This window comes from Dipodomys merriami, unplaced genomic scaffold (genome assembly GCF_024711535.1).
Source record: "Dipodomys merriami isolate MVZ:Mamm:240054 unplaced genomic scaffold, mDipMer1.0.p SCAF_11, whole genome shotgun sequence".
Classification (NCBI taxonomy): Eukaryota; Metazoa; Chordata; class Mammalia; order Rodentia; family Heteromyidae; genus Dipodomys; species Dipodomys merriami.
The window spans coordinates 14883440-14910017 of record NW_027202382.1 but is presented as its reverse complement, the minus strand read 5'-3'; the positions used below and the strand labels follow the sequence as shown (position 1 = coordinate 14910017).

The following is a 26578-nucleotide window of genomic DNA, read 5'->3' as shown; positions in this document are numbered from 1 at the left end:
TTCTAACTAAAGCGGAGACCGAGGAAGGACTTATGAAGAAGGCCAAAGCTCTGAGGCTGAAGGCCCGCCCACCTGCCTCCCTACCACTAGTTTCCCGAGGCCTGGCCTATATTGAGTTTGAAAGAGCAGATTTTGGGCATTACCTTCATGGTTATAGAGGTGATTAAACCAGAACTCCAGAGACCGGATGCTGTACGGAGATAGGCAAGACAGAGTTGAGAATGGAATCCATCTACATAAGACTCAAGTCTACTGAGAGGCCAAGTGGCCCAGGGCCCAAATGGACAGTGGGGCCTATACTTGAGAATGAATATTACTACAATGTGGGCTCTAAGGTGGGCCTTCTTGCTTCAAGCAAGATTTGGAGGTAGAGCTGGAATTGGGAGGATTAGTGTTCACAAGACCCAGAGAAACTAAAGATACCCAATTCATTCCCACAGAGTCCAGGTTTTAGGTTTGTAAAAGCAGAAAGCATGTTGGTGACCCGTGTCAGAGGGTGGTGTGCTGGGTGGGAAGCACTGGCTGCTAAGAGGTTTCAGCTGGATGGAAGAAGCAGCGCTAAGCGTGAGGCCTGACTCAGCGCCTGCAGAGCCACTCATGTCTCAGTCAAGGGAGCTGGCTCCTAAGAAGAGGAGCTGGGGCTACTGATTGTTCAGGAACTCCTGTTCCTCTGCATACTCACTTGAGCAAGCCGAGGATGAAGGCATTGAAGCGCATGGTATGACTGGTGAGCTCTGGGAACTGGCTGACTTTGTTGTAGAGGCCATGCAGGACTTTGGTAGATGGACCTAGGAGGAAGACAGGGTTGGGGAGTAGGGGTGGGGAAGGTCCTATAACCAGCTTCTGGAACCATAACTTCAGCCCCGAGTCCCAACGTTGCCACCTGGTACTTACCCAGTTGTGTAGAGGCCTCAACCACACTCCATGGCATGTTTTTACGTTGTCCAATGATGACATCTAGCACAAAGGCCTTGAGCCCGTCCTCCAGCACCGCCTGGACTGCTGGGCACAAGTACTTCAGAACCAGGTGGCCTACATTGGGGCTCACAGAACTGTTTCCCAGCTTTGCCTGTAGATGCAGTAGGGAAGTTCTCAGGAAATCACAAGAAGCCTGACCTTGGGTCTCTCTTAATTGACCTTCACAAGTCCCTTCTTGCCATCCCTGTCCCTGAGTTCCAATTTGGGGTTTGAAATGCACAAGAGCAAGGAAAGGCGGCGGCACACATCAAGTGAGGGTTTGCAGGGCAAAGCTTTCCACATTTTCTTGCCTACCTTCACCCCAGGATCCCTGCTTGTACCAAAATGGGCCACAATGAGGTCCACAGCAGTGTTGACAGCTTTAACGAGTCCTACAAAGAAGCATTTGATGTAACAGGTCCCCACACAAGTCCTTGGGGACCCAGCAGGGGAGCTTAGCCCTCGGTGGGGATTAGGAAGTCCTCCTACATTGACTTGCAGCAAGCAGTCCTCTCACCTGCCCTGGGTCTCCGCATGGAGACGGCAGGCCTGGCCCTTTTCTGTTTGCCAGTTCTCTTCGCCTCCTAGCCTGGGCCCACTTCAGGCACACCAGTGCGAAGATTCTCAACCTCCTCCTTAGCCCCCCTATTCCAATCCTGGATCAATCCAACTATCAGTCTTCTTTGCTCTGAGAAAGCAGGCCGCTGACTGCTGTTGGAAAAACCCCCGATTCTTCCTAATGGTGCCATCCAAGGGTAATACTTTGTTGTGTACCTTATGGGACATGTCATCTGCTATATCTTCAAGTTCCAGTGCAAAATCTTTATTGCCCCCATTTTTTAGTTTGTGCTGGGGCTTGAACTCAGGGCCTGGGTACTGTCTTTGAGCTTTTGTGTTCAAGGATGGTTGTCTAACACTTGAGCCATAACTCCAAGTACAGCTTTTTGCTAGTTAACTGGAGATAGAGACTCATAGACTTTCTTGCCTGGGTTGACTTTGAACCTTAAAATCCTCAGATCTCAGCCTCCTGAGAGGCTTGGATTAAAGACATGAGCTACTGGCATCCAGCTTAAAAAAAATCCTTATCCTTTAAGTCCTTAGTTCCTCTTGACACAGAAAACATGGGCCATTGTTTGCAAATTCCTTCATCTCTCTCCCTCCAAAATATGTAGTAATAATAATAATAATAATTATTATTATTTTTGTCAGTCCTGGGGCCAGGGCATTGTCCCCGAGCTGCTTTTGCTCAAGACCAGCACTCTACCGCTTGAGCCACAGTACCTCTTCTGGCTTTTTCTGTTTACGTGGTACTAAGGAAAAAAATCCAGGGCTTCATGCATGCTAGGCAAGCACTCTACCACTAAGCCACATTCCCAGCCCAAAATGCGTAATTATATCAGGGCTCTATAAGCTTTTCCTCTCCTTCTCTATATACTCCCTCCCCTCTCCTTGCTCATCTTGGAAACAGGTACTGCTCCTCGTCATTCTAAAGTTCTTGCTCCTCCCTAAGCATTGAATCTCATTCAGTCTCTACTGTCATCTTTTTTTCCTTTCACAAGATCCTTCAGCCCCCAATTTTGTTTCTCCAACCATCTCCCTGCAGTCCAATGGTCATTTATTTGCCAAATAGAGTGTTCTTGCCAGTCCTTACCTTGGATGTCATCAACATGCCGACCCCAGCTGCTAGACCCTATTGCAGCTTCACTTATACCCGCTAGAGCACTTAGGCACGGCTTTATTAGTATGTAATTCTCTCTCCCTATACTCAGCTTATCAAGAGAAGAGACTTTGGCCTTATTCTAAGAATCTGATAAGTGACTTGATCACTCACAAGGTACATTAACTTCTACCTCCTGCCCTAGCACCTGGAGTTTGAAGACAGGGAAATGATCTGAGGGCAACAGTAGGGCAACAGGTAGGGCAACAGGTGTGCATAGGTAGTGACTGTAATTCCTGGCCTGGTCTGGAGATGATACATACCTTTTTTCTGAAGCAGATCAATGGAAATGGCCTCTGTGTTGCCATCTGGAGACAGACAAAACTCAGCTGGAGGCTTCTCAGTCAAGGAAAAGGGGTCTTGGAAGTCAGCACAGGTCAGTGGTAGTGGCTTCACTATGTAACCTGGGAAGAGAAAAAAAAAATCAGTCCTGAGCAACTTTGTTTCCAAGAGCTTAGCTCAGCTGAGTGCCTTGTAATCTTTGAGACCTGTTCCTGTGGGACCGACCCCTTCTCTGGCCCTTCCCAGCTGTGGCAGAGCCTGCCCTGTGTGGACCGGGACCTTGCCCACACACCATTCAGCCGGCAGTTCAGATGGCTGGAAGCACTGAAGGAACCGGGAAACTCAAAGATGGGGTTCTTGCGGGCCAGCCGAGCTTCCTGCGGCCTTCGGTCTAGGCTCCCTGACAAACCAGGTGGCCCTAGCGGGTTCTTCCTCCTGTATTCCCGCCACTTGAGTGCTTGAGGGGAGAGGTGGTTGGCTGGAGGCAGAACAGATCAGCAGAAGAGACAGACAAGCAAGAGTTAGGAAGAGACGGGATTGCATATCACCCAATGGCCCACATAAACCCACTAGGGTTGGGAAAAGGTAGATGTTATCCACAGGTGCTGGGAAGAAGAGGCAAACAATTGAACCTCTGACTCTGGGCTTGAGTGTAAGAAAGGTAGAGGTAAAACTGCTTGGGTCAGGGATGAAACTCATACCATTATTGGGCCTGGAAGCCATGCTGCCCTCACCACCGCCTCGGGCCAGGCTCTCTGCCCGGCTGATGCCAGACCTCCAGGAGCCCAGAGGTGGCAAGCTTCCTGTTCCATGGAGTCGGTACTCAGCCAAGGTCAGTGTCTTCTGCTCCTCCTTTTGTGGCTGCTGGCAGGTGGCAGGCTGGCCAGTTGGAGGACAGGAGTGGCCCCATGGGGGTAGGCTTTCTGGGGCTGTAGTCTGCTCTGGAGGAGGGGAGCATGAAGTAGAGGCAGAAGAATCAGTGCTGGGCCCAAAAGGGCCGGCACTCCGGATGGGAGAATAGCTTCCCAGTGGTGATGGCCGTGAGGTCTCTGGCTCAGGCCCAGCTTTTCTGGCACCTCTGCCAGTGGTTTGGGGAGTAGATGCCTGCAGCTCCCCTGAGGGAGCTGGGGCTAGGCCTTGAGCAGTGGGGGCAGCCAGCAGGGCAGGCTGCTGGGCACGGCTGCAGCCAGAAAGGCTATAGAGCTGGGAAAGGCTATGGAGGGCCCGGGCCTTGGTCAGCTGCTTGGGGAAGTGGTGCTGGAACACGAAGGGCTGGATAGGCAGCGTGGTCGGCCTCTGCTCCTTGCTGTAGCGAAGGACGGGTCGGCTCTCAGCACCACCCCCTGTGGCAACAGGGATGGAAAAGTAATCAGATGGAAATAGTCACATGAAAATTCGTAAGAGAAGAAACAGTGAAGCACACAGGAGATGATGAACACTGGGAAAGATGGATAGGACCTACGTTGTAGGAACTGAGTAATCCAAACTCATGAATGACACATTGCTCCCTCTTCTATCAAAACTTTCCTATGTTTTTATGGTACTGGACTGTCTAATGCCCCTTGGCTGTTCAGGCCCTTGGCATTTTCTTAATCCCAGAGGTACTAAAGGGGTATCTTAAGGCTCAATTCTTGTATCTCACTTCAAATTTTCTCCCTTGCATGAGAGCTCATTTTCAGACTTCTACACAAATGACCCATAAGCCCACAAATATACTTGACCTTCCTCTTGATGTCTAGATCATTCTGCTTCCATTTAAAATTTGCTATTTTAAAGCAGCTATCACCTTTATTAATTTTCCCTGATGATTTCTATTGCAGTCAGTGAAAGAAACCACTATTTGTTTCAATGTCTAAAGTTTTAAAGTCAGTTACAGACTTTTAATGTCAAGATGTTGACTTCAAGCTTTTTCACTCATTCATCTTCGCATCTCCTCTCATACCACATTTCATTCTTGAGCAAATCTAAAAATTCAAAAATACTTCTTGACAAGCACTGGTGGCTCACATCTATAATCCTAGCTGCTCAGAAGGTTGAGATCTGAGGATCATGGTCTGAAGCTAGCCTGGGCAGGAAAGTCCATGAAATTCCTATCTCCAATTAACCACCCCAAAACCAGAAGTAGAGCTATGGCTCAAAGTGGTAGAATGCTAGCTTTGAACACAAAAAGCACAAAACCCACAAAAGCTCCGGATCAGTGCTCAAGTCCCACAACTGACAATAAATAAAAACACTTCTTTATTTGTAGCTAGAGCCAGCCTTTCTGTTATCCCATTATCCTCTCATTGGAACTGGAAAACCTACATCTGCTCCCTCTGGGAAGGAGTGTGTGCCCCAATTCTGGATCTCTTGTTTTTTTTTCCCCCACCAGTACAAGTTAATGAACCTCAAAACAAGGCCATATAAGACACTAGATCACTGTCCTGTGACAGTGTCTGTGTATAGACTACACTCCAATTAATATTGCACATGTTGTGGACCTTCAGCTGAACACAAGGTGGCACCATAAGCATTCACAGGGCCTAAAACTCTGGGCGTGGCTCAACAATTGTGCAAGGAAGAAATTAGTATTCTTAGATCAGAAACATTTCAATTTAGAGACACAAAGTCATTTTCTCAAATTCAAACAACTAGATAGAGCCTGAATTGTGCCCGAGTGTGACTCGGGATCCAATATTCTCTCTGTACAAAAATTACCATAAAGTGGTACCAGGCTGGGCTTTTCTACCCCTCATCTTCCTACATTAGTAAGTCATAGGGATAGCCACCAAGTGTCATTAGGGAGGTGTTTCAGAATCATGCCCTCAGAAGGCTTTCTAACAATAATCTGTTGCTGTCTCTAGTGCTTGGAAAGCATGCTGTCATCCTCTCTGGCTATGTTCTAAGCATACTTCTGTCCTTACACCAAATTCATTAACATCTTCAGGCCTTTTGTACTTGGTATTCATTGTGTCAAATCTCATCACTCAGACATCAGCTCTAACTCCTTCAAGTAATGTTTCTACGCCCACCCTGGCCCTTCTGGAAAGTCACTCACGATCAGAAAGTACCTTTTCAGTGTGTTTATTGTCTATTACTTCTCGTAAGAAAAGTAGGAAATTTTAGTCCCTGCTGTATATCTAAGTGCCTAAAATAGGATTGTGTAAAAAAGCATGTCCTGAACAGTTAAATGAATGAATCTCTACCTCCCCCCACCTTTGGTGCTGGTCCTAGGGCTTGAACTCAGGGCATGGGTGCTGTCCTTGAGCTTTTTTGCTCTAGGCTGGTGCTCTACCAGTTGAGCCACAGCCATACTTCCAACTTTTGGGGGGAGTTAATTGAAGATTCTTGTAGACTTTCCTTCCTGGGCTGGATTCAAACTGTGACTCTCAGATCTTAGCTTCCTAAGTAGCTAGGATTATGGGCGTGAGCTGCTGGCACCTGGCTTGAATCCCTACTGTTTTTTTTTTTTTTTTTTTGGGTCCGGTCGTGGGGCCTGAACTCTGGGCCTGGGCGCTGTCCCTCAGCTCTTCAGCTCAAGGCTAGTGTTCTACCACTTGAGCCACAGCGCCACTTCTGGCTTTTTTCTTTGCTTATGTGGTGCTGAGGAATTGAACCCAGGGCCTCAGGCATGCAAGGTAAGCGCTCTACCACTGAGCTACCTTCCCAGCCCGAATCCCTACTCTTCAGGACAGTCTTATTGCATCTAGAATCATCCTATATAAATTAGGTAGTTCTGTGAAATACCAATGTAGTCTATTTGTTTGGCCACAAAATAAAGTCAAATGTTCTCAGGCAGGTTTCCGAATCTGTCATCCTCACAACCTGTACTCTTATCCCACCCCCATTTTTTTTGGGGGGGTCCGGTCGTGGGGCCTGAACTCTGGGCCTGGGCGCTGTCCCTCAGCTCTTCAGCTCAAGGCTAGCGCTCTACCACTTGAGCCACAGCGCCACTTCCGGCTTTTTTTCTTTTTGCTTATGTGGTGCTGAGGAATAGAACCCAGGGCCTCAGGCATGCAAGGCAAGCGCTCTACCACTGAGCCACGTTCCCAGCCACCCACCCCCATTTTTAAGCACTCTGCTTTCCCCACTGGATGTCTTCTTTCTTTCCTCCTATTTTAATCACATGTAATCACATTTCAAGGCAGAAATGATGACAGCTATCCGACTAGGTCCTCCCAATCTTAGCCTTATTATACCTCCTCCTATATAAAATGTCTGAATTATTTACTTATTTTTTCTTTTTGATGGTCCTGAGGCTTGAACTCAGGGGCTGAGCATGATCCCTGTGCCTCTTTTGCTTAAGGCTAGTTAGTGCTCTACAACTTGAGTCACAGTTCTACTTCTGGCTTTCTGGTTGTTAACTGGTGATGAGTCTCATGGACTTGCCTGCCTGGGCTGGCTTCAAATCGCAATCCTTAGATTTCAGCCTCCTGAGTAGTTAGGATGACAGGTGTGAGTCTCTGGTGCCCAGCTTGCACTTATGTTTTTAGTAAAACTTTTTTTTTTTTTTTAGAGAAGGCACCAGATCCAACCTGAACGTGGGGGCGCTTGTTACCTCTGCTTTACCCCTCTTTTCCTTTCAGCCCCTTCAAGCCCTCTGGGTACAGCTTCTTCCCTCGTGAGTCTGATTGTTGCTTTTAGGATCTGCCAGTATTATCTTAGGTGAGATTTCCCCTTTAGATCACCTTTGAGTTTTCTTTTTTAATGCAAGTATTAGGTCTTGAACTTAGAGCCTTGTGTTCTCACTTGGTTTTTTCATTCATGATTGGTGCGCTGCCACCTGAGCCACACTTCCAGTCTAGCATTTTGCTGGTTAAATGGAGATAGTCTCCTGGGCTTTTCTACACTGGCTTTTCATCTTGATCCTCAGACCCCAGCCTCCTGAGCAGCCAGGATTACAGGCATGAGTCACTGGTGCCCAGCAACTGTTTTTTGATTTTTGTTTTCCTCTTCTGTGACTCCACCCTCTTCAGATTTTTCTAGTCAATGAATCTCAGACTATTTTTTGCTGTTACTTTTGGTCAATTGTGGGGCTTAAACTCAGGGCCTGAGTGCTGTCCCTGAGCTTTTTCATTCAAGGCTAGTGCTTTGCTTTACCACTTTGAGCCGCAGAGCCACTTCAAGTTTTCTGGTGGTGAATTGGAGATTAAAGAGTCTCGTGGACTTTCCTGCCTTGTCTGGTTTTGAACCATGACCCTTAGATCTCAGCCTCCTGAGTAGCTAGGATTACAGGTGTGAGCCACCAGTGCCTGGCTTTATTTCAGCCTCTTAAGGTTCACTATGATCATCCTATGCTGTTCTGTATGTCTCTAGTGATTTAGGCTCTAACCTTGTTTTTTTTTTTGGGTCCAGTCCTGGGGCCTGAACTCTGGGCCTGGGCGCTGTCCCTCAGCTCTTCAGCTCAAGGCTAGTGCTCTACCACTTAAGCCACAGCGCCACTTCTGGCTTTTTTTCTTTTTGCTTATGTGGTGCTGGGGCCTCATTCATGCAAGGCAAGTGCTCTACCACTGAGCCACCTTCCCAGCCCCAAACCTTGTATCTTTATCCTTTATAACCCTACACATTCTTCCTGGATGTTCTTATCTACCTTTACAACTTCAACTACTACTTTTTTTTTTTTTTTTAAAGCTCCAGTACTAACTCAGGGTCTGGGTGCTGTCCCTTAGCTTTTCAGCTCAATGCTGGTGCTCTACCACTTGAGTCACAGCTCCACTTCTGGCTGTTTGGTAGTTTATTGGAGATAAAAGTCTTTGGACTTTCCTCCCTGGGCTGAGTTTGAGTGACAATCCTCAGATCTCAGCCTCCTGAGTGGCTAGGACTGTGCCCAGCTACAACTACTATACTTTTATTCCAATGAATTTCCAACCTACACGATAGTCTCTCCTAACTCCAGAGAGACATTCCTTCTAGTCCAATCCAAATTACCAGTAAGCTTCTAAAACTTAAGTCAAAACATAGCATTGAGCAAACAAAAAAATCAAAACAACAACACAGTTACTCCCCTGATTACAATCCTTCAAAGATTCTATCCCATCCCAAGTGGTTATACCAAACTGGTGTACTTGCAGTTTTTGCCTTGAGCAAGAGCATGAGGCCCTGAGTGCAAGCTCCACTAGCTACACACACACACACACACACACACACACTCTCTCTCTCTCTCTCTCTCTCTCTCTCTCTCTCTCTCTCGTGATAGTTCTTTTTCAGTTTCTATCTTTAGTTGGGATTCCTTGCGGATACAGATGATCTCTCTATCACTAGCACCACCTTAGCAGAAAGCCTAGTATAAAATAATTGCTTAAAATGTAATAAAAACCAACAGGGAAAAAGCAGGCCTAAAGAGGCTACTTGGAGCTAAAGGGTCAAGGGTCAGATTTTTCTCTCTTAATCTCTTTTTATTTTTTTTTGTGCCAGTCCTGGGACTCGAACTCAGGGCCTGGGCACTGTCCTTGAGCCTTTTTGCTCAAGGCTAGAGCTCTACCACCACTTGAGTAACAGCTCCATTTCCAGCTTTTTGGTAATTAATTGGAGATAGTCTATGGTCTTTCCTACCCGGGCTGGCTTTGAACCATGATCCTCAGATCTCAGCCTCCTGAGTAGCTAGGATCACAGGCGTGAGCCACTTTGTTTTTTGAGACAGTCTAGGCTGGTGTCAACTTCTTGGGTCAAGCAGTTCTCCCTAGGCTCTGTCTCCCTATCGTGGGAGTAGAGGGTAGATGCGTTTCGTTGCATCCAGCTTGGATCTCATGTAGTTATAATCAGTGGACAAAGGATGAACTCCACTCCCACCAATGTGGTTTTCCTGTTGGATACATCCCTTGGTGGTCCCCTGAACATCGCAAATTCCTTAATGTCCCAAACTCAACACATGCCTTGTCCTTTCTGTAAATCTACGTCTGTGTTTACAATCCCTGTTCATAGTACCACCTTTCCAGTCACCCACGTTCAGAATCAAGCTGAATCCTTTGTTTAAAATAAATCAGTCTTGGGGCTGGGAAGGTGGCCCAGTGGTAGAGCGCGTGCCTTGCATGCCTGAGGCCCTGGGTTCGATTCCTCAGCACCACATAAGCAAAAAGAAAAAAGCCGGGAGTGGTGCTGTGGCTCAAGTGGTAGAGCGCTAGCCTTGAGCTGAAGAGCTGAGGGACAGTGCTCAGGCCCAGAGTTCAGGCCCCACGACTGGACCCCCCCAAAAAAAAATAAATCAATCTTGCTGATTTAATCTTTTTGGTATACCTCCTCCCCTACGCCCACTAACGGGCAGTATGTGCTCTGGACTGGTAAGACAATAAATCTAGCCTGAAGAACTCCTAATTGGAGGGATTGATCACTGAGGACGCTGTTCCTATGACCTCCAAGTTCCTTACCGTCAGCTCTAGCTCTTGCATCCCTCTGGGTATGGCTCTTGGCTGGGCTCCCTGGGAGAGCAGGCCCTGGATCCATCAGCTGGGCCAAGGGGGCTTGCCCAGCAACTCTGAGACCAGTAGGTGGCATCTCATTGGACTGAGGTCCCTGATAGAGTTGGGTGGACCAAGGCTCTGGGCCAAGTAGATCTAGACCTGGCCCCAAGGGCATGGGTGGTAGGCTATGGCTACAGTGAGTGCCTTCATCCAGTGGGCCCGCCTTATCTTGTTGGGCTTCCTGGATGGGTGAGAACTCCTGCGAGGAGTCTCCAATACTCCCCCGAAATTGCGGGGAGCCAGAGCTTGCAGCTTTCTTCCTGCCCTTGGCGAGTTCAGCAAAGGACGTGACCCTCTTGGGTGGGGAGCTAGGCCCAGCCAGGACTGCAGGGCCCTCACTCAAGCGTACCGGGCAACTGAGCATACGTTCCAGTGAGCCCAAGCGGACAGGAGGGCTGCGCTCAAGGCTGCGATCATAGCTGCGTGAGCGCTGCCGTCCAGTGCTGAGGTTGGGGGGGGATGTATTTGTGTACACCTGCCCCTCAAGCACAGTGGGGCCCACAGCTGCTGTTGCTTCTGATGCGGAACCCATGACTTCCTGCTCCTCTGGCTGGGCTTCTGGCTTCTGGAAGAGGTAATACTCAGAGGGTTGGCTGGGGCCTGGGTCTGGGTCGGTGCCTGGAGGGGGGCTTATCTTGGTGTGTTCTTCAGAGCAGCTGGTGATGGATGAGCCGGCAGGGCTTGGGGATGATTGGGAGGACAGGTCACAGGTGACAAGTTTATAGTAATTTTGTGTGGCCACAACAAGACGGGCCTGGCTCTGGAAGCAGGCTGTGAGGTCAGCCGCCGTTGGGCAGGGCTCACAGTGTGGGCGGTAGGAGTTGCAGTTGGCATCAAGCTCAGGAGACGAGGCATGAGGACAACCATAGCCCCCTTCCCTGGCTCCACTTTCCGGGTGGTGGGACTCACACGACATCTTTGACTCGGCTGGGGAGGGCTGCAGGTCCAGGTAGAAGGCGCCAGGGTCTGAGTGGCTGCAGAATGAGGAGTCGCTGCAGGACTGTGGGGCGGAGTTGAGATTGGCTCTGGAGTTGCCATGCATCTTGTTGTAGAGGGTGCTGAAGGTGACCAGCACGCCATCTGAGCTGTTGCAGGAGGAGTCGCTCACATAGCCCATGGACTGGTCAGCTGCCTCCGACTGACTGGACGTGCTACTGCAGCGGCAGTGCTGGGGCCCCGAGCCAGCGTGTCCAGGGTTCCTTGGGGAGTCGTCTGAACTGAGCTTCCACTCCTGGTCAAAGGAAAAGCCAGAGGTATCGCTGGCTCCCCCTCCACTGCCGCTCCCGCCGGGGCCCCCACACTCATCCAGCTCCATGATCTCTGCTTCCATCTCTGGCCGGCAGCAGTGGCCACTACCACACTGCTGGGCATCCACAGATGTTACTGGCTCCTGTTCCTGCCCCTCAACCACTCCAGCTCGACTGCGTGCTGCCCCCCATGGCCTGACCACTCCAGGGCCAGATGGAGGCAGCTGAAAAGAAGACAGATGGAAGGAGGGCTGGCTGGCGCTGTGCAGGTGGAAGGATTGCTGGGTGGCATTGTCTCCAATGCAGTCATCACACAGGTCACCCAGTCCTGGCTCACTCACACCCTCCTGCAGCAAGAAGGGATTGTGTCGTTTGATGGCCCCGGGGCCTCGTCCATCTCGACCCCTACTCTTGGTGCTGTCTGCTGACCGCGTAGATGTCCCTGGACCAGCGTGCAGACTGTTGTACAGCAGGGAGTCAGCTTGTCCCAGGTCTTGGTCAGTGTGGGTGATGCCCAGCTCGGGTGGGCAGAAAGGATTGGGTCTTGTGCTCCCACTCCCTCCATTCGCTCCTCCGCAGCACTGCCTGTCTGGGACCTGACAGTGCACTAAGGGGATGTGGTGCACGATGAGGGTCTCTCCAGTCAGTTTTGGGGGACTATCCATTTTGGAAAGTTCGAACTAGGGCGTCAACAGCACCAGACACTGCCCCCAGAGCCCAGTGGGGCAGAACACATTTCATCAGGAGAACTTGGCACCTGGAAAGAGAGGGAAAGAAAGGGAACCTAATGTCACCTCCCTGGAAGCCAAGGATATGCCCTTCCCCCCAGCATTTTCAGGTGAAGAAGCATCCAAGGGGAGAAAAGGCTCTTGGTCAAGGTGAAGCCTGCTAGCACAGGTAGGGACGGCACATAGTTTCTCAGTGCGCAGGCCCAGGTCCTGAGCGCCCTCTTCATTTTAAGGTTACCAGGCAGCCAGTAGGGACAAAAGGCCCGCCTCTTCTAATGTCACATATGAAGGTTTGTGATCTCAGAGAACACACTTTCCCCTTCTCTTTCAAGGACCTTTTCCTTGGTCACAAACAATAGCTAAATCCAAGTACCAAAAAAAAAGTGAAGTGACATAAGAAAAATCATCCAAGAGTCTGAAAGGGATAGCATGCACTGAATGAACAGAAACGCTACATACAGCTAGAGCTTGCAAGTTCATAGATGAGGGAAAAATATCATAAAGTAAGTAAGAAACAAGCTGGCATTTTTTTTCTTTTTGTTTTATGGTCCGGTCATGGGGCCTGAACTCTGGGCCTGGGCGCTGTCCCTCAGCTCTTCAGCTCAAGGCTAGCACTCTACCACTTGAGCCACAGCGCCACTTCCAGCTTTTTTCTTTTTGCTTATGTGGTGCTGAGGAATCGAGCCAAGGGCCTCATGCATGCAAGGCAAGCGCTCTGCCACTGAGCCACCTTCCCAGCCCAGACAAGCTGGCATTTGTAAGAAACATTTTTTTCTTTCCTTCTACCCTTCCTCCCTCCCTGCCTTCCTTTCTCCCTCCCTCCCCCCTTGCCCACCCTCTCTTTCTTTTGTGCCAGTCCTGGGCTTGAATACAGGGCCTGGGAACTGTCCCTGAGCTTTTTGTTCAAGGTTGGTACTCTACTACTTGAGCCACCTCTGTCTTTTTGGGTGGCTAATTGCAGATAAGAGTCCCAAGACTTTCCTGCCCAGATTGATGATGAATTTCAGTTCTCAGATCTATGCTTCCAGAGTAGCCAGGATTACATGCATGTACCACCAGCACCCAGCCAAGAAGGTGAGCGCTCTACCACTTGAGCCACAGTGCCATTTCTACTTTTCTAAGTGGTTTATTGGAGATGAGTCTCCAGACTTTCCTGCCAGGGCTGGCTTTGAAGGGCTGAGATCCTCAGATCCTCAGATCTCAGCCTCCTGAGTAGCTAGGATTATAGGTATGAGCCATCGATGCCCGGCCAGAAATATATTCTTAAATGTATCATTTGACTAAGTGACTATCACCTTTAGCCCCCTTTCCCTCCTATTAACCCCTTAATGCTCGCTCCTCCATGATGATTGTGGGCACTGTAGTCTTCCTACCTTACCAGAACTTCTTGAGTACAAGGTAAGTGGCAGCAAGAATGACTTACATCAACCTCTCTCCTCCCCCGGGGGAGGGGCAATTTTTCTCTTCTGCATCACTTTAACATTCTCTTACACAAGAGTTGCCTGGCAAACATTTGTCTAGCTCAGGGTTCAGAGTCTCCTGAAGCACACCAGTGCTGCCTACTTTTTAGTCAAGAACCTCACTATCATGATACTTTAGAAAGTCTTCACTTTACAATTTTACCTATCTCTTATTCAAAGTTGCCTGGCCTCCAAGGACACAAGTCAGCTCTGAGCTTCTTTAGCTTTTTGGCCATGCTATCATGATAGAGCCCTAATACTAGGGCTTGAACTCTGCGCCTTATGTTTTTCACATGGTCTTTTTTAGCTCAAAGCTGGTGCTCTACCACTTAAGCCACACCACTACTCTAATCTCCTGGCCTTCTAAGTACAGGTCCTAACATTCTTTACTCCCTTAAAGACTCCTCAGGTCTAAGTTCTACTAATTCCCTCATCTACCTGCTTTCCCTTTTTATTCATATTTTCTTTCCACCTACTCTGAGTCTAAATCCCCCATATTAGTTTGATCTTATTTGTCATTTAATTGAACTCTTTAATACCACTAGTTTCCTGCCTTCCTCCCCCCCCCCCGTGTGTGTGTGTGTGTGTGTGTGTGTGTGTGTGTGTGTGTGTGTGTGTGTGTGTGTGTTGGTCCTGGGGCTTGAACTCACTAAATACTAACACTCTACCACTTGAGCCATAGCTCAATTGCTGGCTTTTTAAAAAAATGGTTAATTGAAGATACAAGTCTCACAGACATTCCTGTCTGAGTTGGCTTTGAACCTTGATCCTCAGATCTTAGCCTTGACTAGGTAGGATTACAGGCGTGAGCCATGGTGCCAGGCACAATACCACTAATTTCTTAAAATTTAACTGAGGAAAAGGTTGACATTGTCCAAAAAGAAATGTACTCTCAATTGACCTATGTATCTGTAACCCCTCTGTACATTACCTTTATAAAATCAATAGCTGGGGGACTGGGAAGGTAGCTCAGTGGTAGAGTGTTGCCTTGTATGCATGAGGCCCTGGGTTCGATTCCTCAGCACCACTAAGTAGAAAAACCTGAAAGTGGTGCTGTGGCTCAAAGTGGTAGAGTGCTAACCTTGAGTTGAAGAGCAGAGGGACAGCGCTCAGGCTGAGTTCAGGCCCCACAACAGACTACATCAGCATTATTTACCCACAGTAGTAAATAAATTGGGTACAATCCAAATATCCATCAATTAATGAATGGATAAAGAAAATGTGACATATTTATGCAATGAAACACTATTTGGCAATAAAAGAAATGAAGTACTAAGACATGCTACAACTGTAAAGATTATGTTAAATAAAAGAAACCAGTTGCAAAGACATCTTTGCATGATCCTGGTAATATGAAATGTACAGAGCAGGCGAATCTATTGAAATGGAAACTCCACTAGTAGTTTCCTAGTGTTGGGGAATGGGTAGCAACTGCTTAATGTCTATGGAGCTCCTTTTCAGGGTGACAATCACATAGTCAGTGAATACAATAAAAACTATAAATTTTTCTGGTATGTAAATTTTATCTCAGCATGGTTGTTGTGTACAATGCTTGCCAAAACAAGAAAAAGAATAAGGTTTCTGCTGATGGCTTATTCCTGTAATCCTAGCTACTCAGGAGGCTGAGATCTGAGAATCCTGATTTGGACCCAGCCTGAGCAGAAAAGTTTGTGAGACTATATTTCCAGTTAACCAACAAAAAGCAGGATTGGCATTGTGGCTCAAGTGGTAGAGTACCAGTTATAGCAGAGCTACAGTCAGCAGCGGGGTGGAGAAAGGGTATGGGTGGGGAAATTAAGATTTATGGAAAAAGGTATGAGGAGTGCTGAACAGTAGAGGTGGATGTGTCTTTGCAGAATAAGACTAGGTCAAGAGAGGAGCAGCCATAAATATGGCATTTGGGAGACAGAAAGGATTTTTAGGAGGTTTTGCTAGAAGAAACAAGATAATTTTCCCTTCATCCCCCTCTCCAGCTGCTCCTTTACCAAGAAAATCATTAGCTAAACATGAGAAGGACAACAGCAAGTTGAAAGTTTGGGAATAGACTAATATTTCAATAGTAATAATCATTCAAGGAAAAATGCACAACAGTATCACTTTTAAAATGTGTGCTATTAGCTGGGTGTGGTGGCATGGCTTGTGATCTTGGCTATTGGGAGGCTGAGTGGTTTCAGGAGGCTGAGTCAGGAGCCCAGGATTTCATGCCTGCATGAGCAGGCTCACCAAATAAAAAGCTGCTGGGTGCTGGTGGTTCACACTTGTAATCCTAGCTACTCAGGAGGTTGAAATCTGAAGACTGCGGTTCAAAGCCAGGCTGGGCAGGAAAGTCCTTGAGATTCTTATCTCCAATTAATCACCAAAGAACCAGAAGTGGAGCTATGGCTCAAAGTGGTAGAACACTAACCTTGAGTGAAAGAGCTCAGGGATGGCGTTCAGGCCAAGTTCAAGCCCCACAACCACCACCAACAAAAACAGAAAAGCCAAATAACTAGGGTTGGGCATAGCTCAAGTGGTAGAGTACTTGCTTAGCATGTTAAGGCTTAAGTTCAAACACTTAGTATAGTGAAAAAAAACCCAAATAAGCCATAATAATGTATTAATATGATTGTTTGCAAAATACTAAGGGAAAGTAGTATATTATAAACACTAAGTATAGCATGACACATGTTTATATGCACGGAAGAAAATCTGAAACACACACAAAATGTTAATGGTGCCTATCTCTAATTCTACATTAAATTCTTGTTTTATTTGTAAATTTGAATGTGTATATTAAATACATATTATGTATACAATTTAAACAATATATTAAGTAATGGGGCTTTTTGGCCTGGACTAAAGGGTGCACAGAGAAGTTTTTGCATAGATAGCAGTAACGTGAAGAGTATCTCTGGGCTACAGCTCTTTTAGAGCATCATCTTTAAGAGACACTCATAAATATATGTATATAAGAATTTATAATTCTGGCCCCCAGAACCATTAGTGGGACGTGAGTACATCCATATGAAAAAGCAGTGATGTGCAGATAGAGCCTAGTTGGATGAGTCTCTAAACCACGCGTAAGAAAAAGAGCATCTGGAAATTGATGGAGGAGCCCTTGGTTGGAGGGTGCTGACAGTTGCATTTACCTATCAGTCTGCCAGAGCTGAATACAGGTTAGAGATTGGAAACTGTGACATAATCAACTCTGGGTCACCTGTGTGTATATGCATGTGCCTGTGTATTCACTAGTATTGGTACTTGAACTAAGGGTGTTATCTCTTAATTTTTTCATTCATGGCTGGGGCTCTACCACTTAAGCCATACCTCCACTTGTAGCTTTTTGCTAACTAACTAGAGATAAGTCTCTTGGACTTGTCTGCCTGAGCTGGCTTCTTATCTTGCACCTCAAATCTCAACTTTCTGAGTAGCTAGGATTACAGGCATGAGCCACTGGCGCCTAGCTGCTAAAATGTGTCAAAGTGCTTGGAACCTAGTAGATGCTTGGTTATTTGTGGAATATTTTACTCATTAAAAGATCTTTATTACTGCATTGTAGAAGTGCTAAAAATTGCATTAGATGAGATGTGTGCCTGTTTGTATCCTTCTCCCCATGCATATTCCTCCATTCAGTCTTGGTGGTTATGGTCAGCAAAGCATCAGCAGACTTTTGAGTTTCATATGAAAATAACCAATGTGAAAAGGGGCTGGTGGTATGGTTCAGGTGGTAGAGCACCTGCCCAGCAAGCACATTCCCACAACTTTCCAGGGTATTCTTTAATCACATAGTCACACATGGATCTACTGTTTCCTATTATGTTTCTGAATCCACCAAGATGGTCGATGGAAACAGAAATTAAAGACCCTCCTTTTCCTCACTTAGCTAGGAGGCAATTTTGGCCAGGAAAACTCCAGAAGAAAGGTTCCCATCTTTGGTCATTAGTGTCCTCCTGCTAGTCACAGAACTCATCCCTCCCAGAAGATGGGGAAAGCAATGGTACTCAGCCACTATTTTTTAGAAATCTGACCTTGACTTGAGATGCTGCTGAAGCCTCCATGAGATGGAGAGCTTTTTTCCTGATTAGGTTTTCTTTAGGGCAGGACTGAGGGAAGAGGGCAGAAGGGTGGATTTTGGACTGTTAGCCTATGCTTAGTTCTCTTCCGCTATGAAGCCAAGTCTGTAGAAGAAGGCTGATTATAACAGGTCAGATGCTCTCAGTATTGCAATGACTGTCCCATCCCCCCAAATACTGTAGGGCATCTTGATCAACATTCTTTCTTCCTCCATCCTAATGTGGAGCCTCATGGCTCCCACAGCCCCGAAGACGTGACATGTGTGTCCATGCGCACACATATATGCAAGTGTATAGAGCAAAAGATGCCCCATCCCTCTTGAAAGCTGTGTGGATTCCTGCATGCTCTCCACCATAAACTTGCTGTGGCTTTAGGAATGTTTCATCCTTTTAAGCCTTTGTTTCTAGACCCCTCCACCCTGACTATAGCAGCTACAACAGTTTCATTAAAAGTATCCAGAAAGGAAGATCTTTTCCATCTTGACAAAACAGCATAAATAGCATCAGCCCAAGCCTCTGCTTCTCCCACCATTGAACAGCTAAATAATAAATGCACGGATGGGCTTGTGCATGCTAGCATACTCTCTTCTTCTTTCAGAAAGACAAAGCCCACCTCAGGAGCCAGGGCCCAGAAGCGAATCAGTGATCCCGTCCCTGCCCCGCCCCTCCCCCCCGCGAGCCCTGAGCCATACCTCTGCAAGGAGCCTTGGACTGGACCGGCTCCCGTTCCTTTTGCACCCACGGAGCTCTACCTTGACAGTCCCAGATGAGGCACTGTTCCACAGGACCACACCGGGGAGCCGAGCTGATTTCCTAAGATCTGATTTCTGCTAATACAATGGCATCCTAGCTAATGCAGGGAGGCTGCGCAATGCCAGCCCATCGCCTGGCTGCTGCGCGGCCGCTGGTCCTGCGGTGACGTTGCTGCTAAGGGAAGGGGGCAGGGAAAGGCACAGGACAGCTGTTCTGCTTCCCTCCCCACCAGCCCCCGTGGTCCCTTAGCCCGGGAGGGGACAGGGAAGGGAGGACAGTCGGAGCTCAAAGATGGAGCCTTTCAAGATAGCAAGAGGAAAATAGGGAGCGCCGGTCTCGCTTCCCTCGTTTCCTCGGGAGAATCTGAGAAGTCTGGGCGGGGCCTTCCTTTCTTCCTTACCCCCCCCCCCCCCTTCTTTTAGGTTTCAGCTAGAAACTGGCCTTTTTCGCCTGCTCTCTATGATTCCTGGTTTCTAGTCTTTTCTTCCTTACCGTGCCAGGCTAGTGTCAGGTGGGGGGGGGGGGGAACTCCTGAAACCCTGAAGGAGCCTACAGGAACCGCCCTCACTGCACCAGCAGAAACAGCAAGTTCAGTCCTGGATGCTCAACCCATCCCAGTACTAGGCTTCCTAGGGAAACTGGTGGGGTCTGGCTAGAAGAGATTGGGCCACAGACAGGTTTCTGCGAACAGGGTGCTATCCTGAGAGCTCTGGACTGAGGAGGCTATAGGACCCTTCTCTTAACTACAGGACTGATCCCCTGGGTCTTCAGAAGATCTATTAGCTGTGGCTGAGGCAGAACTGGGTGGATTACATCAGTTTTTGGTCCTTACAGAGCAGTGAGGTTTAAGTGGAGGCAGAGTCCCGAGCCCAGAAGCCCCTCCTCCAGGAAACAACATGGTCTCTTTTATGCCAAAGGGAAAGAAACCTTTCTGTCTGTAGATCTGAGTCCTCCACCCCTTCTCTGTGCAAGTTCTGGGCCAGTCTGTGGGAATAAGCAAATAGCCGAGAACCACACGGGAGCCAGCCGAACAGTAAGCGGCAGCAGTCTCCGCCTCTTTGCGCCAGTGCTCTCTGCCACTACCTTTGAACACAGAGATGTTCAAGGTGGCTTGGCTCCGGCCCTGCTGAAGGGTCGCTCTAGACAGCTCTCCTTGTCTGTGAGGGCGGGGTGAGGGGAGAGGGAGTAGAGGGTTCCCTGTGAATGCTGAAATCCCTTGCATAATACTTGCATCTAACTCATGTACATCATCCTGAATTCCTTAAATCATCTCTAGAGCATATAAAGTACTTAATCAATGTAACCATGTGTTATACTGTATTGTTAGGAAATAATGGCAAGAGAAAAAAAAGTGTGTACAAGCACAGAATAGCTGCAGTCCCCCTCCCTCCTGAATATTTCTTTCTTTTTTCTGGCAATACTAGGGATTGAACTCACAGCAGCATTATTCATTACAGCCTAAAAGTAGGAACAACCAACATGTTCATCAAGGGATGAATGGATAAACAAAATGTGGTATATTCACACGCAATGAAATATTATCCAGAAATGAAAAGGAACAAAGTACTGATGATATATGATACAACACAGATGAACCCAGAAAATACTATGCTTTGTCAAAGAAGCCAGACATCAAAGGTCACAGATTGTTTGAGTTCATTTATATGAGAAGTCTAGGCTCCGCAAATCTCTGTAGAGACAAAGGTGGCTGTCAGATACTGGACAGAGGGGAAAAACTGCTAACGAGAATGGGGTTTCTTTGGTGGATGACGAAAACATTCAAAATTGGATTATGTTCATAGTTGTGAAACTCTGTGAATATACAGAAAACAATTGAACTGTATATTTTAAATGTTGAAATGTGTGTCATATCAATTTGAAGCTGTTAAAACTCTTAATAGTGGCAGCAACTTGAGTGGCATTGCCCAGTTCCAGAGCAGCAACTGTGTATGAAAAGGCGGTTAGCTAGCCAGGGACTGTCAGATTCCTCACTGGCTGTTAACCCAACAACTTCAGACAACCCTCTCTTCTGCCTTTTTCAAACTCTTAAAAGAATAGATTGTTTTGACTCTTTATTTTCTCTTCTATCTTTTTTTTGGGTCAGTACTGGGGCTAGCGCTTAGGACCTTTTGTATTCCTGCTTAACATTTTTACTCAGGGCTAGTCTGCTACCATTTGAGGCATGCCTCCATTTTTGGCTTTTTTCTGGATGAGTGGAAATAAGAGTTTTGCTGATTCATATGTGATTCTCAGATCTCAGCCTCCGTAGCTATGATTGTAGGTAAGAGCCACTGGTACCTAGTTTCTCCCTGATTTCTTGACCACCAGAAATTCACCTTCTAATATAAACTACATAGTTAAAAATTTTTAACTTATAATGTTTGAATTATCTGGCAAGATTAGTCAACTTCTAACCCTCTTATCCCTTTGGTTTCTGTAACACCAAACCTCCTAGTTCCACTTCTTATATCATTATTTCCTTTTCAAGTAAAACAATATTATCCCATTCATAAATTCAGGCTTAAAACAAGCTTCAGATCTCAAATCATTTCACCCTGAGCAATGTTTGGCCCTTTCCATTCTTTTCTTTCTGTTTATTTCTAATCTTACAACCTTCCTGAAATTCCAGAATCCAATCCCCAGAAGCCAATTTCATTATAGAACTTATTTCTAATTCAGGCTTGTTTGCTTATTTTTGAATTTCTATGTAGTCTTCTGTTTTCTTGCTTTCACTCTGGTATTTCCCCCCCAGGTATGTTTCATATTAATTTCCCCAAATAACTGCATTCAAAACTCTCATTGCAAGTCTATTCCAAATTTTGATTACCTCCCCCCGCCCCCCCATTTTCACTATGTAGTCCAAGTTGGCCTTGAACTTGTGATCCTCCGGCCTCTCAAGTGCTGGAATTGCAGGTATGTGCCACCACATTGAGCACTGAAGTCTGAATTTTAACTCACTGGGAAGATCTCCAGAATGTAACTCCTATTCACTTGTCTTTCCTGCCTCTAGTGCTGTAGCTCAAATGACCTCACATCTAAGAAGTTTTTTATTTTTATTATGGAACTATTTGTACAACCTATTTGGTAACAAGCATTGGTTATTTTTATTATTTATCTCATGATGACAGTACATTTTCGGGGGTGGGGTGGTAAGAGCTATGTGTTACAACTCAGTAGTTAATTTGGAACATAGGGCCTTGGCACATAGTGGGACACCAGTGACCGTGATGTTTGACAAAGCTACCGACTGGTAAGCACAGTAGAGCCAAATTGGCTTTCAGGTTAGCCTAGCCTGCAAATAGTCTGAGCAAGAGATAAAAAATGAGGAGGACAATGAAACACAAAAGGCCAAGGCTAAATAAAATGCTTGTTACCATAACCTTTAATGCCAAGATCCTAAACTGAACCCTCTACTTATTTGCCTAGCTCCTACAAAGCATTTAAATCTTCTACCTTTATCCTAGGGTAACAGCTGCACTTTTTCCTTATATTCCTATCCCTTTAGTCTTTACACAATCATATTCACTGCAGTGTTGCTTATAAATTAAATGAGAATGTTCTAAATATAAACATTTCTGAATAGTGCTTCATATATTCAATGGACTATAACAGAACCATACAAATTAATGTTACATGCTCAAGTGATAGAGTGTTGTCTTAGCATATGTGAGGCCCTACATTGAATTCTCAGTACTGAAAAGTTTACAAAGGAATCCTTAATAGCATTGGAAAAGATGTATAAGCTGATTAAAAAAAAAAAAAAAAGGAGCCAGCACCAGTGGCTCATGCTTGTAATCCTAACTCAGAAGGCTGAGATCTGAGGATTGCTGTTTGAAGTCAGCCAGGGAAGGACAGTCCATAAGACTTTTATTTCCAATTAACCACCAAAAAAAATCCAGAAGTGGAGCCGTGGCTCAAGTAGTAGTGCGCTAACCTTGACCACAAAAGCTTAGGAACAGTGCTCAGGTCCTGAGTTCAAGCCCTAGGACCAGCACACACACACGCACACACACACACACACACACACACACACACGCGCGCGCGAGTGCGCACGTGTGCACGATATCAAACGATAGAGATTTACAAGAACACTTTTGTTGCAAAACACTAGATTATATATACGCATTTTCCCAAACTCTTCTTTCTTCTTATTTTAGTACAAAACCAACATCAACATTAATTATCCCCACCCTTAACCCTGTAGATTATGTTTCTGCAGAAACGGAACTACCTCAGATAAAAGAATGTCAGATACACACTTTGGGGCCCCTCAAGGAAAAAACTAGATTGCTGTGTCTGTCTACTTTCACAGAATGTCCAATCAGGTTTTCAATGCTTTATTCCTAATTCAGTAGCCAAGGATTACCAGACTTTTTTTTGTTGGTCATGGGGGCTGAACTTTGGGCCTGGGCACTGTCCCTCAGCATTTCAGCTCAAGGCTAGCACTCTACCACTTGAGCCACAGCACCACTTCTGGCTTTTTTCTGCTTATGTGGTGCTGAGGAATTGAACCCTGGGCCTCATGCATGCGAGGCAAGCACTCTACCACTGAGCTGCCTTCCCAGCCCCTTATCAGACTTTTGATGGAAACTTCTAATATAAAGAACAAAGAGGAGCAAAACAGCGCCAGAAGAAACAGACAAAATGCAGAGAAAGCAAAGCAAAACTAAACTAAACTCATAAAATGCTATTTTATTGATGATGCTAACTGAACCTTTGGTTAAGATAGTATCTGGGAAGAATACTTTAGGACTCTGTAAATGTCCTGCTGCACAGAAAAATTCCATCCATTATTTTTAGCATCCATTGATGATTATTGTTTGAATTATTTACTATGACAGCTGAAAAATGATATTTTTTCTCTATTTCATATACATTTATCAGTTGGAACTTTACTATGATTTGCTTTTTATTTCTTCATTTATTTACAAGACTCTTAAAAAATTTAAATTTTGGGCTGGGAGGGTGGCTCAGTGGTAGAGCGCTTGCCTTGCATGTTTGAGGCCCTGGGTTTGATTCCTCAGCACTGCATAAGCAGAAAAAAAAGCCAGAAGTGGCGCTGTGGCTCAAGTGGTAGAGTGCTAGCCTTGAGCTGAAGAGCTGAGGGACAGAGGCCCAGAGTTCAGGCTCCACGACTGGACCACCCCCCCCCAAAAAAATTTTTTTTTTTGTTGGTTGTGGGGCTTGGGCCTGGAGCGCTGTCCCTGCACTATTCAGCTCAAGGCGAGCGTTCTACCATTTGGGCCACAGTGCCACTTCCTCTTTAAAAATTTAGTGGATTAAATCCATTGCTGGCATTATTGATTTTGATGTTTGGACTGTCTCAGATTTAGTACCATTTGGGTTTTTAAATTTGGTGGTACTGGGGTTTGAACTCAGGGTCCTGAATTTGCTATGCAGGCATTCTACCACTTGAACCTTGCCTCAAGACCAGGAAAGGTCTTGATCTTTGCCTGGGCCAGCTTAGACTGTGATCCTCTTATTCTAAGTTTCCTATCATAGTTAGGATGACAGATGCTATTGGCTGACAAAAAGTCTCAGGAATTTTTGTTTTTTGTTTTGGTGCCTGCATTGCTCTCAAACTGTGATGCCTCCAATCTTAGCCTCTCAAGCAGGTAGGATTACAGGTATGGACCAATATTGCCTGGCTTGCTGTATATAAGCTTTAGATATTAACTGTTTGGGAATAATTTTAGATATACAGAACAATTACAAAGATAGTTTGGAGTTCCTTTTCATACTTCAATTCTAAGGTTAGCAACTTACATAACCATGGCACATTTATTAAAACAAATAAATTAACATTGACTACACTTGGCAGTTGAATTTGGTTAATTTTTTCACTGATGTCTTTTTTCTGTTATTTAGCTTTGTAATAGCACAAAAAAAAAAGAGACAAGGAATCTGTATAGGCTGTTAATTCTTAGTAAAAGCAAGAAGTACTAGAAAACTACTTGAGACTACGTGACTTTTTTTTTTTTTTTTTGTCGGTCATGGGGCTTGAACAATGGGCCTGGGTGCTGTCTCTGTGCTCTTCAGCTCAAGGGAAGCGCTCTACCCTGTAAGCCACAGAGCCACTTCCAGTTTTCTAGTGGTTTACTGGAGATAAGAATCTCACGGACTTTTCCTGCCTGGGCTGGCTTTGAACCACAATCCTCAGATCTCAGCATCCTGAGTAGCTAGGATTACAGGTGTGAGCCACAGGTGCCCAGGTTGACTACGTGACTTTTTGCCCCTGTCTTTCTCAAGAATCATTCTCCTGACTTTTCACCTCAGGACACTCTTCTTTCAGAATCAACAGGAAGTACTTTTGCTAGTGTTGCTCTAGTCAGGTATATTCTACATCAGCAAGAATCTGTATTTGATCATGTTTTGACCTCAGATTGATTTTGGTAGCAAAGATTAAAAATGCTCAAATCATAACAAACCAAAATATGATACACTATACTCTTCTGATTTAGAAGCATAATTGTCATCTTGTGAGTCATACACTCTTACTTTGTATAAGCCACTGGCTGGATGTTCAAAGGTTCCAATCTAACTAGAGGGACTCATAATTTTATTATCACCAACAATATGTTCCTGGAGAAGGAAGGGCAGCAATATGGATGTTTCAGGATGTGTAACAGAACAGAGGGTTCTTTTTTAAATTCCTAACAACACAAAATAGAGAAGCAGCAGAGGATTAATATACTGATTATCCTCCATTATGGAGTCCCAAATGTACCAACCAAGGGACCTGGAGCTTAGAGGAAGAAGTTATAGAAACCTCTGGGCAAAAGCAGGAGTGAACATGTTGGACTTTGGGAATATGGGAAATGAAACAAAGAACTGACTGATAGAAATAATCTCTTTGCTCATAGCTCCCATTATGTTTATAAAATTATATTGATTAACTAAATAGCAGGCTTAACTTCCCAAAGCAGAAAAAAACTTTGCACTGTACATGAATTCAGGAAAGTCAGCCTGTATAACTGTCCTACACCCTGTCAAGGTTCTCAGAGGTCATGAGATTAGATGGAGGCTCTAAGTTTCCTACAGCACAAGTACTTCTTTCTAAAATACATGAGAGATGCTAAAATAATATAGAGATTTAAAAATTGGAGGTGCTAGTGTGTGTGAGGCTGAGTTGCAAAGAGAATACACAAGCTGTCAGATGCTTGTGTGCACCTGGCTATGGCCTCAGAAGTCTGATTCCACAAATGGAATGGCAGCCAACACCCAGGAGGTTATCTGCCTTCCCTGCTGGTAGTATAGCTGCTCCTAGCCAAAGAGGCTCTTATTCCTAACTGGCTTCATGTTATTTTGGACTCCATGTGTGACTGGCCAGAATGCTGAGAGTGTTCTAGAAGAGGCTTAGCCTGAAGGTCTGTCTCACACACACCAGCTGCTTCCTTATTGGGTCTCCCTAACATAGCATCCTCTTTCGAAGCACAGAAATTGCTTTGCTTTTTGGATTCTTACATGTTGTAGAAAAATTCAGCTAAAAGTCCACCTTTAAAAGTCAAATATAAACAGTGGAAAAGGCTTGACTCTGAAGTAGAATGGGCCCTTTCTTAGGACCACCTGCTGTCAGCCTACCTTCTTTTCCTGAGTCTGTCTTCTTCCTTATGAACAGAAAGGGTGCAGGTGCCTTTAAAACTTACTGAACAGCCAGGGCAGGACCCCCAAAAGATTCCAAGCCTTTTACCTCTTAGGCTCTGCAGTGCTTCCAGGTCTTGAGGGCCCAATTCAAAGAATGGAGACTGCAGCATTGGAAATTACATCTAGGAAAAGAATAGGCCAGAAGCCACTGACCATCTCTATGCTTAAAGGATAGCTTTCCTTCATTCTATTAAGATATGCTCATAAATCTAGCTTTGCCATGGGGTCTCTTTTTGCTCAAAAAGGGTTTCAGCTAGTAAAAAATATTCTTTTTCACAGATCCAGTGTGTGGCTTTCTCCAT

General features: G+C 45.9%; 1 protein-coding gene across 4 annotated transcripts in view; it reads right to left on the bottom strand.

Annotated features, from left to right (window-relative positions):
• Rusc2 (RUN and SH3 domain containing 2) overlaps positions 1-26578 on the bottom strand; it is a 53441-nt gene that overhangs the window by 2113 nt on the left and 24750 nt on the right. For 2 of the 4 annotated variants that reach the window (XM_070009375.1, XM_070009394.1), the window contains exons 2-9: positions 10300-12396; positions 3658-4299; positions 3249-3434; positions 2938-3078; positions 1273-1349; positions 895-1069; positions 683-788; positions 144-190 (exon numbers count right to left, since the gene is read on the bottom strand). In XM_070009375.1, the coding sequence (XP_069865476.1) occupies positions 144-190; positions 683-788; positions 895-1069; positions 1273-1349; positions 2938-3078; positions 3249-3434; positions 3658-4299; positions 10300-12304 (3379 nt within the window). In that variant the 5' untranslated portion in view covers positions 12305-12396. Of the gene's footprint in view, positions 1-143; positions 191-682; positions 789-894; positions 1070-1272; positions 1350-2937; positions 3079-3248; positions 3435-3657; positions 4300-10299; positions 12397-18571; positions 18898-26578 lie in introns of those variants that run through there. The other 2 variants (XM_070009383.1, XM_070009401.1) reach the window with 2 other exon arrangements.